The sequence below is a fragment of the Thalassophryne amazonica genome, chromosome 20 (genome assembly GCF_902500255.1).
Source record: "Thalassophryne amazonica chromosome 20, fThaAma1.1, whole genome shotgun sequence".
NCBI lineage: Eukaryota > Metazoa > Chordata > Actinopteri > Batrachoidiformes > Batrachoididae > Thalassophryne > Thalassophryne amazonica.
This window is the reverse complement of record NC_047122.1, coordinates 65618462-65634321: the sequence shown is the minus strand read 5'-3', so window position 1 is coordinate 65634321 and position 15860 is coordinate 65618462. Positions and strand designations below refer to the sequence as shown.

Here is a 15860-nt window from a genome sequence, read left to right as displayed (position 1 = left end):
AGAAGCTGTAACTTTACACTGATGTGTTTCTCCGAGGGTCCACCTGGTGTAGCTGGTCCTCAGGGTCCTCGTGGTTTACCAGGGAATGTGGTAGGTTTTCATGAATCCTGTTAAACTCATTGTAGGTGCATGTGCACAGCTTATGGTAGAGAAATGAACATTCAATACACGAGCAACAGCTCTGGTTGACATTCCTGCTGTCAGCATGCCAATTGCACGCTCCCTCAAATCTTGCGACATCTGTGGCATTGTGCTGTGTGATAAAACTGCACCTTTCAGAGTGGCCTTTATTGTGGGCAGTCTAAGGCACACCTGTGCACTAATCATGGTGTCTAATCAGCATCTTGATATGGCACACCTGTGAGGTGGGATGGATTATCTCAGCAAAGGAGAAGTGCTCACTATCACAGATTTAGACTGGTTTGTGAACAATATTTGAGAGAAATGGTGATATTGTGTATGTGGAAAAAGTTTTAGATCTTTGAGTTCATCTCATACAAAATGGGAGCAAAAACCAAAAGTGTTGCATTTATATTTTTGTTGAGTGTAAGATGTTTTATGTTGGACTCAGATTAGAAGCCACTGATAAAGTATTTATGTGTTCTAGGGTATACCAGGGATCATTGGGCCGCCGGGTCCAGCTGGACAGAAAGGAGACAAGGTCAGTTTAAAACCCATCGCTATATTTGATTAGATGTATCTTTAAAATTTTTCAAACTGTGTTTGGTTTGGTTTTGCAATCCAGAATAAAATTCAAAGCGGCATCATTTTCTTTGTTTTATATCTCTGCTGTTGTCATGTTGAGGCAACAGTTACGAATGAGATGTGAACTAATGAATCTGCGAAAATTGTACCACAGTGTCAACAAGGTTGTTTCTGAAATGTAACAGGTTATAGATTGTTACTTATTTGCTGAAAAATGTAATGTAATTATTTTAATTAAATCAAAAGTAATGTAACTTATTACCTTTCATTAATTTTAATTACTTTTCTAACAAATCAGAGCATGTTTGCTCCTCCCCTACAGCCTCCAGCATCTCCCGAGCAGGAACATTCCAAAAAGTCCCATTGTTGCAAAATTGATTGTTTTGTGTGGAATAAATGCTGACAGATTTATTGCTAGTCACTTAAGCTGAAATTAGATGCATAGAAAAGCATGAAATTCATATCTCAACAACTTATCCATCAAAGACCAGCAAGGTTCAATGATGTTTCTATAATTTTCAGTTTGAATAGCTTTAAATTACACAGAATGAGCACTGCAGATGCAATATTAGCTCAGAGTGCTGATGGAGAAGTGTAGAGAAGGTGAGAAAGAGTTGCATTGTTTGTTTATGGACTTAAAGAAAGCTTTTGACAGTGTCAAGAGAAAAGGTCAGGGTATTGGGGGAGGTGATGGTCTAAGTGTTGGGCTTGAGACCAGAGGATTCTTGGTTCAAATCCCAGTCTGACTGGAAAAATCACGAAGGGCTCCTGGGCAAGGTCCTTAATCCCCTAGCTGATCCCGGTGTGTAGTGAGCACCTTATATGGCAGCACCCTGACATCAATGGAATGTGAGGCATTATTGTAAAACACTTTGAGCCTCTGATGCAGATGGAAAAGCGGTATATAAATGCAGTCCATGACGGAGGTGCAGGATATGTGAAAGGACAGTCACCACACTAAGTCTAGTATACTTGAGGTTCCTTGGTATAATCAGAATTCCTGAGGAAGTTTTTTCTGAACACTATTCCCAATGTGCTTGCTCAGGGGATGGATCAGGTCAAACCTTATTCAAGAAGAAGCACCTTTATGTGACCGATATTGTTATTGTCTTACTTAAAAAAAATATTCACCTCTATCTATTATCCAATCACCTCTGACCTTCATGTGTACCATAAAGAGGATATTTCTATCAGTGTTGTTGCTATTTGGTCGAACAGATATGAAGGTAAATAAAATTTTGAATATTGATAAATATAGACTGACCGACTGCATTACAGCATCGTTACCTGAATCCACAACACATCATACACATGTTGGCTGTGATTCAGTGGACATACTACAAAAGTATGGATGTCTTAGTTAAATTTAGTCTTGAAGGCAAAGTTATCGCGCGCGTGGCTCCCCGAGTCAGGCCCACGTCTTAGTCACGTGGTCCTAGCGGAGGCTCGGGAGGTGGTCCGCATATGGGGACCTCATGTATACCTGCTGGCATGTGTAGTTTATTTTGTTATATCCAACATTTTAACTATCACTGTAATCTAATGACATATTTTCTCAGTAACTGTAACAGATGACATTTATTTTGTAAATGAAATACGTAACTGTGTTACATGTACCTCATTACTTCCACACAGGTCTCAGACTGATTCAATGCCTGAACAGACATTTCTTTCTTTTTTTTTTTTTTTTTGCATTTATTTTAGGGTGAATCGGGTAATCTGGGCCAAACTGGGCCCTCCGGCCCACCAGGACCGCCCGGTTTGATCGGACCTCCTGGATCACCAGGGAAGGGGAAGGAAGGAGAAAAAGTAAGACATATTTTCTATTCTTATTTCTATTTAAAATGTCATAATTCCTTCACAATGTGGCTTTGCAAAAGTATGTGCTTTATTTCTGTCCATGTAGAGATTGATGGATTAGAATGAATGAGTCCAACGACTATGATCTGGATTCAAATGGCAGTTGACAAATTTTAAAAAGCCAGTTTGGACTTTCTTTCCTTCTATATCCAGTGAAACATAATATACTCTAATAAAAATAAATGGGATATTCCCTCACTGATGCTGCTATTCTGTGTTAAATGATCTGGACTGAATGACTCATCCTGAAGGGCAGAAACAGTTTTTCTTCGGTGAGGTCCTGTGATCGAGATCTGACTGCAGAGCATGAAGGCTTTGAAAACTCTGACTGGTTTTGTTTGAGATATGAAATTCCTCGCTATATTCACATCTGCCAGTATTTTCACCTGTGTTATTATTATTCATATGAATACCTCCAAAGATTAATGAAATCACGCCAATAAAACAGTGAAGAAAGTTGTGCCATGAATACTAATTTTAGCAGATAGACTTGAAGTGATGCTTTACTCCATTTACTCGACTCGTCTTGGGTATTTTTGGCGAGTTTTGATTTTGGCGAGTCTTAATTTGCTTGTGTTCCTCAGTTCTGCTTAAGTACTAATCAGATGTGTTTACTGGATGGTCAAGTTGATGCTGTCAAGCCAGTCCTGGCATTTTGTTTGTTTGTCTTGGGATGTCCACCATTCACATAAGCTGTATTGAATGGCCATTTGCAAAAAACAGTTGGGTTGAGAGAGAATAAAAGGGTGAGACAGAAACAGACAGACAGAAAGACAGCAAGATAAAGAGGAGTAAAGGAACAACAACATTATTCATGACAACAGAAATAAAACAACAACAATAACAACGCTTTGAGTAACACAACCCCATTTTTCTAGAAAAAGATTTTCTGCAGACCAAATTTTTTTCCCCAAAGAAAATGCTTTTATTTGAAAACAATGCTAATAAAAGCAGATTTTATGGCAGTGCCTATTTTTTTCCCCTCAATCACACACTGACACACTGCTCCTTTTTAGGATCAAAATAAGCTTGTTGGATTTTGGACTCACTATCTTGGAAAAAATACAGCCTGGCGCATCATTTTTCTTGGCTGCTTGAGAGTCGTTTGATTCTGCTTCAGTTATGACTTTGTGGTTAAATTGCACAAGAATGGACATGGATATTTTTCTATGACAACAAAACAATCAGCTAACCACGTTTACAGCAATGCATGCAGTGATAAAAACACAATGATCAAGGTATATTTTCACAAACCTTCACAAGACAAAGAAAGTCAACATTGTCTGATTAGTTCAGCAGTATTGTTGGTGATTTACAAATTCAGTATTAGAACACTAAAGACATGTTTAAGTGGTGATCTCCTAATTTATCTACCATAGTCATCACCCCAACACTAAGACAATCGATTGTCATGGTACAAATAACTATCAAGAGGGGGATGCTTGGTGATGCTAGGTCAGTAGGAAATGTCTAGAATCCTGCGACAATTGAGGCCGTCGGTCGGTAGATCGATGGCTTCCAGTTGTCCACCTGCTGTAGCCGGACTGTGGTGTTGATAAAACACTCCGCCTGCTATTTAACTTAGTTCTCCATCACTTGAGGAGCATTGGTGTACGATTGTGCCTTCTGGCTTGTCCCCCATTTTGTTCTTTAATTCCAGGTATTTTGAAACATGATGCCAACTTCTGTTCCTGAAATAAACTGAGTGAACAATGTATAATCCTGTGTTCACTTAAGTATTTTATTGTTTTATAGTCATTGTTGAACCTGTGAATGTCGAAACGTGATGTCAAACTCCATCGTATGTTCAGGAGAAAATAAAGGGTTAAAACAGAGATTTAATTCCAGTTTTCACCCTACATGATGATTGATGTCATTCGTTACAGGGACCACCTGGACCTCAGGGAATTCAAGGACCCGCAGGGCCAAAGGTAATTTTAATTTTTACAGCTTTGAAAGAAAGTTTTTTTTTATTTTTATTTTTTCCTTCCATCATGCACAGGTGATCTTTTGTCAAAACTTCTGACACAGATCAGGAAAACAATTCCATTTACTGAAAGCAGCAAAAAGCAATTTCTGTGCCCGCTGCACTGTGACCGCGACGCCGATTAGCAGCAGCTCTTTGCTGTGACGGATTGTGTGCCAAGGTCACAGAATAGGTGAGGCAGGACAAGGGCATTCGCTGGATTTATGGTGTCAAATTGCTCACCCTCATCATGATACGTTTCCTCTACCGAGTACCAAAATGTCAAGTGGAGATTGTGGTTTTTTTTTGCTCACAGAGTAAAAGCCCAGACTGGCATTTCTGGGATCAGCAGGCACAGCTGAGCGTGAAAGTTTCAGTGCCAGATGAGAGTCTTTGCCAAACTGTTGTCTGAACTTGACATTATTAAGGAGCAGGAGGATGACGTGGAGTCCTGTTGTTCTTTCTCAGGACAACCAGGATCCAGGGAGACCCTGGGGTACCAGGTGAAAGGGGTCACCAAGGAGACAGCACCGTGGGACCAGTGGTACGCCCATCAGGGCCAAACAATCTTTTGTTGTCTCCCTCCAGTGTGAGTCTTTTGAATTGATTTGGTCTCTTGTAGGGACGTCCCAGGAAATAACGGAGAGGCCAGGACCTGTTGGTAAATATTTTCTACCAACGACATTCGACATTTACAGTGTGGTCATATGTGGCCGATGTTGCAACACGAACTCCCAGACCAGATCTGATCATATGCAGGATATTTGGACAGTGACTCAATTTAATTCATTTATTGAATTTCATTGATTATTACAAACATGACTAGGAGGTGGTGGCCAAGTGGTTAGTGCACTTGTTTTTCAGTGCGGAAGGGTCCTGGTTCAATCCCACCCTGCCACCTTTCTCCATGTAACGTGGGGAGTTTGCCTCAGAAAGGAATCTGGTGTAAAACCTGTGCCCAATTCAACATGCAGATCCACCTTGGATCTGCTGTGGCGACCCCGAGTGAAAACAAGGGAGCAGCCAAAAGCACTTACTATGACAGCATATCAATATTTGTTTGTAATTTAAACTGTCAGCATTAATTTTGAGGGTAATTACATTCAGATCAGGCTAATGGAATAGTAATTACAGCATGTTTTGTTTGTGTTTCCCCACTTTGAAAGGGCACCAAAACAAATACAAAACTATTGTACATATGATGTTGAACTGTTCGCGGCCGGCCTGTGTCATTTCCTCAATGATCCTTTGATAAGTCAGCATTTAAAAAAAGTCTAAAACCCATTTTAGAGTTGTAGAGCAGCTGGCACAGAGGGATTCCCAGTTATAGATACGTTGTACTTCTCATGATTCATGTCAGTGAAGTCCAAGACATATTGAGTGACTTGTAAATGTTTCTCTATCAGCCCCTGGCTTGTCCAAAGAAAACTGGCTGTATATTTGACAATTTATATTATAGGATGCACTGTGTAAACAAATGGCTATAATTTCTGAATGCTTAATGTTTAAAACCACTTGTGGAGCAGGTATCTGAGTTGGGTTACCAATATGTAGACCTTGGTTACTGCTCATGCTATGTGTCTATGTCTTTGGTGGGGGTTGGGGGGTGGGGGAGGGGGGGTGGAACCTATCTTGGTGGTCATTGGGGGTAGGATTTGTTTAATAATACATTTTAAAGTTAGCAAAAATATTCAGTCTTCTATACACGCTGATATTGACTGTATATATAAGTCAAACTACTGTCAGATAACTTCACCATACTGTTGTAAAACATGGTTTCAGGAACTGTGTGATCATTTTCAACTCAGTTTACGCAGTATTTTTAAATAAATTGATTTTAATTTAAAAAAAAAACATTCGGTTCCATATAGGCCGATATTAAAAATAATTCCAGAGAGAGAGAGAGAGAGAAAATCAGGTATCTGTATATTCCTAATTTATCTGGTTTTGTGATTCAGGGCCTGAGGGGTCCACCAGGAGTTGCTGGTCCTCAAGGCCCATCTGGACACAATGTAAGTTTAAAGGAAAGGAATAAAATAATATTCATAATGACTCTGGGCCTCTGTTTACATTAAGACTTTGTGGTTTATTTGTGTCCATTTGTCTTTATGTAATTAACTAAAATTTTTTGTGGCTGAACATTAATTTATTGTTTTTTTTTATTATTATTATTTACAGTGTTTCAAGTCGGATATGTGATTAATGTCTTTGTTTTAAATGCAGGGTTTACCAGGAAGACCAGGAGAAAAGGGTTCACCTGGAACGGTACTGACCGAAAACAAGTTGGCAGTATGCGCGCTGCTGATTGTGCTTTTGTATTATTGTATATATTTTGTATTTAGCTACAAAATTTGGTTATTTAAATGGAAAACATTGGGTGCAGTTAAATTTGCATAATTTTTTTTCAGTTTGCTTTACCATTAAACAACCAGATTTGGTAGAACTAGTGATGTAACTAGTTTTATATATCTATATATATTAGTAATATATATATATATATATATTATATATATATATTATATTATATATATATATATATTATATATATATATATATACTATATACAAACCATGTGCATTGTTTGTTTAGGCTGGTGAAATTGCCTTCATATCATTTTATTTGTAACATTCTTGACATCAGAAATAACAGATTTGTTTTTAATGGGTGGGGGGGGGGGGGCACCTCACCTCCTGTTAAAAGCTTTTGAACATGTTTCATACTTCCATAAACCAGTCATCTTGTTTACATATGAATTATCCTGCTTGTCAGTTGTAAAATGGATTTAACCTGATTTCATAGAAACAAAAAGGTTTTTACTGATTTAGAAAGAGCTTGACTTTAAAGATAGACTGAGCCACTCTGGTTATTTAAAACAAACCGATTTAATCTAAGTGGAAATAATTAGATTTTCCATGACTTTTTATTAAACAAATAACTGAAATAATAGAGCAATCAATAAAACTTCTTGCAGATCCGGACGATTTATCATCGAAAAAATGCAATAAGATAAATGATACATGGACAAATTTAAAAGGTAAATCGATAAATTTTGTCATCACATCAAATCATGAATAACAAAAGCTGTGATTTTTCCCAACAGCCTTTTTTGTTTATTTTCTGCACTCTTTTTTTCATACCGCCACTAGGGGACACCAAAGTAAACAACTTTTAAATTCCTGCACAGATTGTCTCTTCATGTCTTAACAATCATTATTTCTCTGCATTTATTGCAACAGCAAGACAACACCGCTGTTGTGCTGCTGTGAGGATGGACAGTGTGGACGAATCCGTATATGTCTGTCCAGGCATAATTCACCAATATTTTGGAATCTGAATTTTAGACATTGTGGCCTTTGTCCCCATCCATATTCCTCCATATAACTTCACAATTTGCTAAAATAAAGTTTGCTCTAGTGGCCTCTTTATTTATTATTATTATTGTTGTTGTTAGTGACAGTCATCTATAACTGTTGTAACTTTGACAAATCTTAAAATCCTGGTCCTATCTTATAAATATAAGTATGTAACGTGTGTGACCACTTTTCACCTTGAAAAATACATCATTTCTTTTTGGTGAATAACATATTTTGCTGAGGTCAAGAAACTCATTTTTGGTTTAATCAGGTTTTATCTACTTATTTCATTGTTATTAACAAGTGGTGAATGAAATCTGTCGATCAGAATAAGACGACATAACACGTTTACAAAACAATAATTCCTGCCTATGATCAGACCAATATCGCCCGCTCTTTTGCTTGCAACTATATTTATATCTTATAGCATTTATATAGTTTCAACAGGAGAGCTTATGAGAGACTCATAATGCAAAAAAATGTTGTAGAGGCACTGTAACCCTCTCTAGTTACAATGCGGTTGCATTTCTATCAGGGTAAAACATTATAAAATAATGTTTCTTCATTTTATTTGACACATTTAAAACAAGTCTGCAGACTGCTCACTGCAACATTCATATTAGCTATTAATTTGTCAAAACTCTGATCATACAAAATATGCTTATCAAATAACACAAACATAATTTAAATTAAGCCAAATATTAAATCATCAAAATGAATAAATAGAAGTAAGTAATACCCCTAAAGCTGATCATCACGTAACACAAGAAGTGTCACGCAGACAAAATTACAAACTTGATGTCCAACAAAACTTGATTTCCTATTAAAAAAAATCCCATCTTTTTCAGTCTTTGGCTTCTTTTATTGTTTTTGTAAATCATTATTATTAATTAAACATGATTTAGGTTCTTGAACAAAATAGACATCAAATCACATTTCATTACATTTTGTTGAAGCAGGAATATTTGGCCTTTCCTGACATTATCTATTGATAAAGGAAACAAGATTAATCAAACACGGCATTAACATAGAACTTCTGCGGTGCTCTCTAATGTCAAACAGTCTCAACATGATTTATTTTGCGTTTTATTGTTCTATTATTGGAACAGTCTTCATCCACTGCCAACAGGCTTTAAATGTGCCAAATCGTTTGAATTCATGTCACTCTGGCTACTTCATAAGTTTGAATTCATTCATTCATTCATTCATTCACTCATTTTGAGTTGTGTTCAATGTTTGTTAGGGGAAAGCGGCCGACCTCTCAGACATAAATCTCAAGGTAAGAAGATTTTACGATCCATCACAGGAATCATGCACGGATGCTGAGACTGATGACTTTCTCACATTTCCGCCGCTGTTTAGGACATGTGCTCAGACTGCCCTGCAGGTCCACCCGGACAGCCTGGACTCCCAGGAATCCCGGGTGAAAAAGGACAGCCCGGACCTCCTGGGAAAGATGGACAAGATGGCTACCAAGTAAGACAGAGTTTTTAATCATTTATTCTCTTCAAATGTAAATTCTAAAATGTTAAACACTTTTTAAAAGCCTTTTATGAAGGGACTGTTTGTGATAAATGAGGTCTTAGTGAGGCATCACATCCTGGCTGCAGCTTTCTTGAATCATTAATTCAGACGCTTCAGGGGGCAGCAGTGAACAAGTTGGACACTGTGGCGATAGACAAAGCGCAGACAGAGACTGACTGTGTGCTGTATCATTGCAGGGCCCACCGGGACCAGTCGGACCTCAAGGGTCTCCTGGAGCTGACGGCGGAAAGGCAAGTCTCGCTAGTTGCTACATTATTGCTCCCCTATGGCATAAGCCCAAATAGCTACACCTACACTTCAAAGTATTAGGCAAGCAGAGGAAATGTTATGTGGGTTTTTAAACAGTTAAGTTTACCAAATATAAAATATGTGAAGACACTGCAATACAGGCCACTTTCTTGCATGGCATAGGGCCAGAAATTTGACATTGACCTCGAAATGGTACATACACAATTATGATACCTCCAGTGGGATCTGGGTAAGTTGAACATGCCAGAAAGCTTTCAAAGGAACCAGGTGCCTTCCCAATGAGATATCCAAACTGCATTGGAATGAAAGTCAGTAGAAACTAGACTGAGTACATGTGTGTGAATGAGAGGGAGCCCAGTGGAATAGTGCAGTTACAAGGAGTAGAAGTGGTGAAAGTAGATGAGTTTAAATATTTGGGGTCAACTGTTCAAAGTAATGGAGAGTGTGGTAGAGAGGTGAAGAAGAGAGTGCAGGCAGGGTGGAGTGGGTGGAGAAAGGTGGCAGGAGTGATTTGTGACCGAAGAATATCAGCAAGAGTGAAGGGGAAAGTTTACAAAACAGTAGTGAGACCAGCTATGTTGTATGGTTTAGAGACAGTGGCACTAACAAAAAGACAGGAGGCAGAGCTGGAGGTGGCAGAGCTGAAGATGTTGAGATTCTCTTTGGGAGTGACAAGAATGGACAAGATTAGGAATGAACATATCAGAGGGACAGCTCAGGTGGGACGGTTTGGAGACAAAGTCAGAGAGGCGAGATTGAGATGGTTTGGACATGTGCAGAGGAGGGACCCAGGGTATATAGGGAGAAGGATGCTGAGGATGGAGCCACCAGGCAGGAGGAGAAGAGGAAGACCAAAGAGGAGGTTCATGGATGTGCTGAGAGAGGACATGCAGGTGGTTGGTGTGACAGAGGAAGATACAGAGAACAGGGTGAGATGGAAACGATTGATCTGCTGTGGCGACCCCTAACGGGAACAGCCGAAAGACAAAGAAGAAGAAAAAGAATTACCATGTGTCATGAATTTATCATGACTGGTGACCCCAGAGCAGAGAACAGCTCAGGTGGGTAAAAGCAAGATCCTTTATTTGTAGCTATCAATCAATCAATCAACTTTTTTCTTATATAGCGCCAAATCACAACAAACAGTTGCCCCAAGGCGCTCCATATTGTAAGGCAAGGCCATACAATAATTATGAAAAACCCCAACGGTCAAAACGACCCCCTATGAGCAAGCACTTGGCAACAGTGGGAAGGAAAAACTCCCTTTTAACAGGAAGAAACCTCCAGCAGAACCAGGCTCAGGGAGGGGCAGTCTTCTGCTGAGACTGGTTGGGGCTGAGGGAAAAAACCAGGAAAAAGACATGCCGTGAAGGGGGGCAGAGATCGATCACTAATGATTAAATGCAGAGTGATGCATACGGAGCAAAAAGAGAAAGAAACAGTGCATCATGGGAACCCCCCCACAATCTACGTCTAAAGCAGCATAACCAAGGGATGGTCCAGGGTCACCCGATCCAGCCCTAACTATAAGCCTTAGCGAAAAGGAAAGTTTTAAGCCTAATCTTAAAAGTAGAGAGGGTATCTGTCTCCCTGATCTGAATTGGGAGCTGGTTCCACAGGAGAGGAGCCTGAAAGCTGAAGGCTCTGCCTCCCAATCTACTCTTACAAACCCTAGGAACTACAAGTAAGCCTGCAGTCTGAGAGCGAAGCGCTCTAATGGGGTAATATGGTACTACGAGGTCCCTAAGATAAGATGGGACCTGATTATTCAAAACCTTATAAGTAAGAAGAAGAATTTTAAATTCTATTCTAGAATTAACAGGAAGCCAATGAAGAGAGGCCAACACGGGTGAGATATGCTCTCTCCTGCTAGTCCCCGTCAGTACTCTAGCTGCAGCATTCTGAACCAACTGAAGGCTTTTTAGGGAACTTTTAGGACAACCTGATAATAATGAATTACAATAGTCCAGCCTAGAGGAAATAAATGCATGAATTAGTTTTTCAGCATCACTCTGAGACAAGACCTTTCTGATTTTAGAGATATTGCGTAAATGCAAAAAGGCAGTCCTACATATTTGTTTAATATGCGCTTTGAATGACATATCCTGATCAAAAATGACTCCAAGATTTCTCACAGTATTACTAGAGATCAGGGAAATGCCATCCAGAGTAACGATCTGGTTAGACACCATGCTTCTAAGATTTGTGGGGCCAAGTACAATAACTTCAGTTTTATCTGAGTTTAAAAGCAGGAAATTAGAGGTCATCCATGTCTTTATGTCTGTAAGACAATCCAGCAGTTTAGCTAATTGGTGTGTATCCTCTGGCTTCATGGATAGATAAAGCTGGGTATCATCTGCGTAACAATGAAAATTTAAGCAATACCGTCTAATAATACTGCCTAAGGGAAGCATGTATAAAGTGAATAAAATTGGTCCTAGCACAGAACCTTGTGGAACTCCATAATTAACTTTAGTCTGTGAAGAAGATTCCCCATTTACATGAACAAACTGTAATCTATTAGACAAATATGATTCAAACCACCGCAGCGCAGTGCCTTTAATACCTATGACATGCTCTAATCTCTGTAATAAAATTTTATGGTCAACAGTATCAAAAGCAGCACTGAGGTCCAACAGAACAAGCACAGAGATAAGTCCACTGTCCGAAGCCATAAGAAGATCATTTGTAACCTTCACTAATGCTGTTTCTGTACTATGATGAATTCTAAAACCTGACTGAAACTCTTCAAATAGACCATTCCTCTGCAGGTGATCAGTTAGCTGTTTTACAACTACCCTCTCAAGGATCTTTGAGAGAAAAGGAAGGTTGGAAATTGGCCTATAATTAGCTAAGATAGCTGGGTCAAGTGATGGCTTTTTAAGTAATGGTTTAATTACTGCCACCTTAAAGGCCTGTGGTACATAACCAACTAACAAAGATAGATTGATCATATTTAAGATTGAAGCATTAAATAATGGTAGGACTTCCTTGAGCAGCCTGGCAGGAATGGGGTCCAATAAACATGCCGATGGTTTGGACGAAGCAACCAATGAAAATAACTCAGACAGAACAACCGGAGAGAAAGAGTCTAACCAAATACCGGCATCACTGAAAGCAGCAAAGGATAACGATACATCTTTGGGATGGTTATGAGTAATTTTTTCTCTAATAGTCAAAATTTTGTTAGCAAAGAAAGTCATGAAGTCATTACTAGTTAAAGTTAATGGAATACTCAGCTCAATAGAGCTCTGACTCCCTGTCAGCCTAGCTACAGTGCTGAAAAGAAACCTGAGGTTATTCTTATTTTCTTCAATTAGTGATGAGTAGAAAGATGTCCTAGCTTTACGGAGGGCTTTTTTTATAGAGCAACAGACTCTTTTTCCAGGCTAAGTGAAGATCTTCTAAGTTAGTGAGACGCCATTTCCTCTCCAACTTACGGGCTATCTGCTTTAAGCTACGAGTTTGTGAGTTATACCACGGAGTCAGACACTTCTGATTTAAAGCTCTCTTTTTCAGAGGAGCTACAGCATCCAAAGTTGTCTTCAAAGAGGATGTAAAACTATTGACGAGATACTCTAACTCCCTTACAGAGTTTAGGTAGCTACTCTGCTCTGTGTTGGTATATGACATTAGAGAACATAACGAAGGAATCATATCCTTAAACCTAGTTACAGCGCTCTCTGAAAGACCTCTAGTGTAATGAAACTCATTCCCCACTGCAGGGTAGTCCATCAGGGTAAATGCAAATGCTATTAAAAAATGATCAGACAGAAGGGAGTTTTCAGGGAATACTGTTAAGTCTTCTATTTCCATACCATAAGTCAGAACAAGATCTAAGATATGATTAAAGTGGTGGGTGGACTCATTTACTTTTTGAGCAAAGCCGATAGAGTCTAATAATAGATTAAATGCAGTGTTAAGGCTGTCATTCTCAGCATCTGTGTGGATATTAAAATCGCCCACTATAATTATCTTATCTGAGCTAAGCACTAAGTCAGACAAAAGGTCAGAAAATTCACAGAGAAACTCACAGTAACGACCAGGTGGACGATAGATAATAACAAATAAAACTGGTTTTTGGGACTTCCAATTTGGATGGACAAGACTAAGAGACAAGCTTTCAAATGAATTAAAGCTCTGTCTAGGTTTTTGATTAATTAATAAGCTGGAATGGAAGATTGCTGCTAATCCTCCGCCTCGGCCCGTACTACGAGCATTCTGACAGTTAGTGTGACTCAGGGGTGTTGACTCATTTAAACTAACATATTCATCTTGCTGTAACCAGGTTTCTGTTAGGCAGAATAAATCAATACGTTGATCAATTATTATATCATTTACCAACAGGGACTTAGAAGAGAGAGACCTAATGTTTAATAGACCACATTTAACTGTTTTAGTCTGTGGTGCAATTGAAGGTGCTATATTATTTTTTCTTTTTGAATTTTTATGCTTAAATAGATTTTTGCTGGTTATTGGTGGTCTGGGAGCAGGCACCGTCTCTACGGGGATGGGGTATTGAGGGGATGGCAGGGGGAGAGAAGCTGCAGAGAGGTGTATAAGACCACAACTCTGCTTCCTGGTCCCAACGCTGGACAGTCACAGTTTGGAGGATCCAAGAAAATTGGCCAGATTTCTAGAAATGAGAGCTGCTCCATCCAAAGTGGGATGGATGCCGTCTCTCCTAACAAGACCAGGTTTTCCCCAGAAGCTTTGCCAATTATCAATGAAGCCCACCTCATTTTTTGGACACCACTCAGACAGCCAGCAATTCAAGGAGAACATGCGGCTAAACATGTCACTCCCGGTCTGATTGGGGAGGGGCCCAGAGAAAACAACAGAGTCCGACATTGTTTTTGCAAAGTTACACACCGATTTAATGTTAATTTTAGTGACCTCCGATTGGCGTAACCGAGTGTCATTACTGCCGACGTGAATTACAATCTTACCAAATTTACGCTTAGCCTTAGCCAGCAATTTCAAATGTCCTTCGATGTCGCCTGCTCTGGCCCCCGGAAGACAATTGACAATGGTTGCTGGTGTCGCTAACTTCACATTTCTCAAAACAGAGTCGCCAATAACCAGAGTTTGATCCTCGGCGAGTGTATCGTCGAGTGGGGAAAAACGGTTAGAGATGTGAATGGGTTGACGGTGTACACGGGGCTTCTGTTTAGGGCTACGCTTCCTCCTCACAGTCACCCAGTCAGCCTGCTTTCCCGACTGCCCGGGATCTGCCAGGGGGGAACTAGCGGCGGCTAAGCTACCTTGGTCCGCACCGACTACAGGGGCCTGGCTAGCTGTAGAATTTTCCACGGTGCGGAGCCGAGTCTCCAATTCGCCCAGCCTGGCCTCCAAAGCTACGAATAAGCTGCACTTATTACAAGTACCGTTACTGCTAAAGGAGGCCGAGGAATAACTAAACATTTCACACCCAGAGCAGAAAAGTACAGGAGAGACAGGAGAAGCTGCCATGCTAAATCGGCTAAGAGCTAGTAGCTACGCAACCTAGCGGATTCCTAAAAACACACAAAGTGAATAATGTGTAAATAATTTAAAGGTGATTCAGCAGAAGGAGTGCCCCAATCAAGGCACCAAACAGGCCATGAAGCAGCACAGGCAACGCACGACAACGGTGCTAAAATAAAATAAAAATCAACTAAACACGCTGTGGAGCAGCACAGATAACGCACGACAACAGTGCTAAAAGAGAAAATAAATAAATAAATAAATAAATAAAATAAAATTAAAAAAATAAAAAAAATAAAAAAAATAAAAACGAAAGCGTTAGCAAGCTAGTTAGCTTGCCAACGCTGATGAAAGTTAGCTGATAAAAGTGCTCCGTCGCGATGTTTCGACCGTTAGAGGTCTTCCTTAGGCGTTGGAGCACAGTAAAATAATAATAATAATAAAAAAAAAAAAGTAAAAAGGTAAAAAAGTAAAAAAGTCTTGAAAAAGACTGTTAATTCAAGTCCAAAGCAGCAGGTAGCAGTCTCTGTGTAAACAGTCCCAACAGAGAGCCAAAATTCTGATGCCAACACGTAAATCACACACAGGAACTCGCTCAGCTGAAGCAGAAGTCAAGCCAATCACCTTCCAAATGAATGTATACAAGCTATGGCAGAGGAGATTGTCTCTTGGCAACAGAATAGCAGTCAACAGAAATATAGCACATGTAGGGGTGA

The 15860-nt window shown here is 39.6% G+C and overlaps 1 protein-coding gene across 1 annotated transcript in view; it reads left to right on the top strand.

The window, feature by feature from the left end:
• col22a1 (collagen, type XXII, alpha 1) overlaps positions 1–15860 on the top strand; it is a 100580-nt gene that overhangs the window by 67231 nt on the left and 17489 nt on the right. Inside the window, 7 exon segments of the mRNA XM_034160422.1 lie at positions 37–90; positions 608–661; positions 2410–2514; positions 4452–4496; positions 4960–5075; positions 9247–9360; positions 9606–9659. Coding sequence (XP_034016313.1) covers positions 37–90; positions 608–661; positions 2410–2514; positions 4452–4496; positions 4960–5075; positions 9247–9360; positions 9606–9659 — 542 coding nt within the window.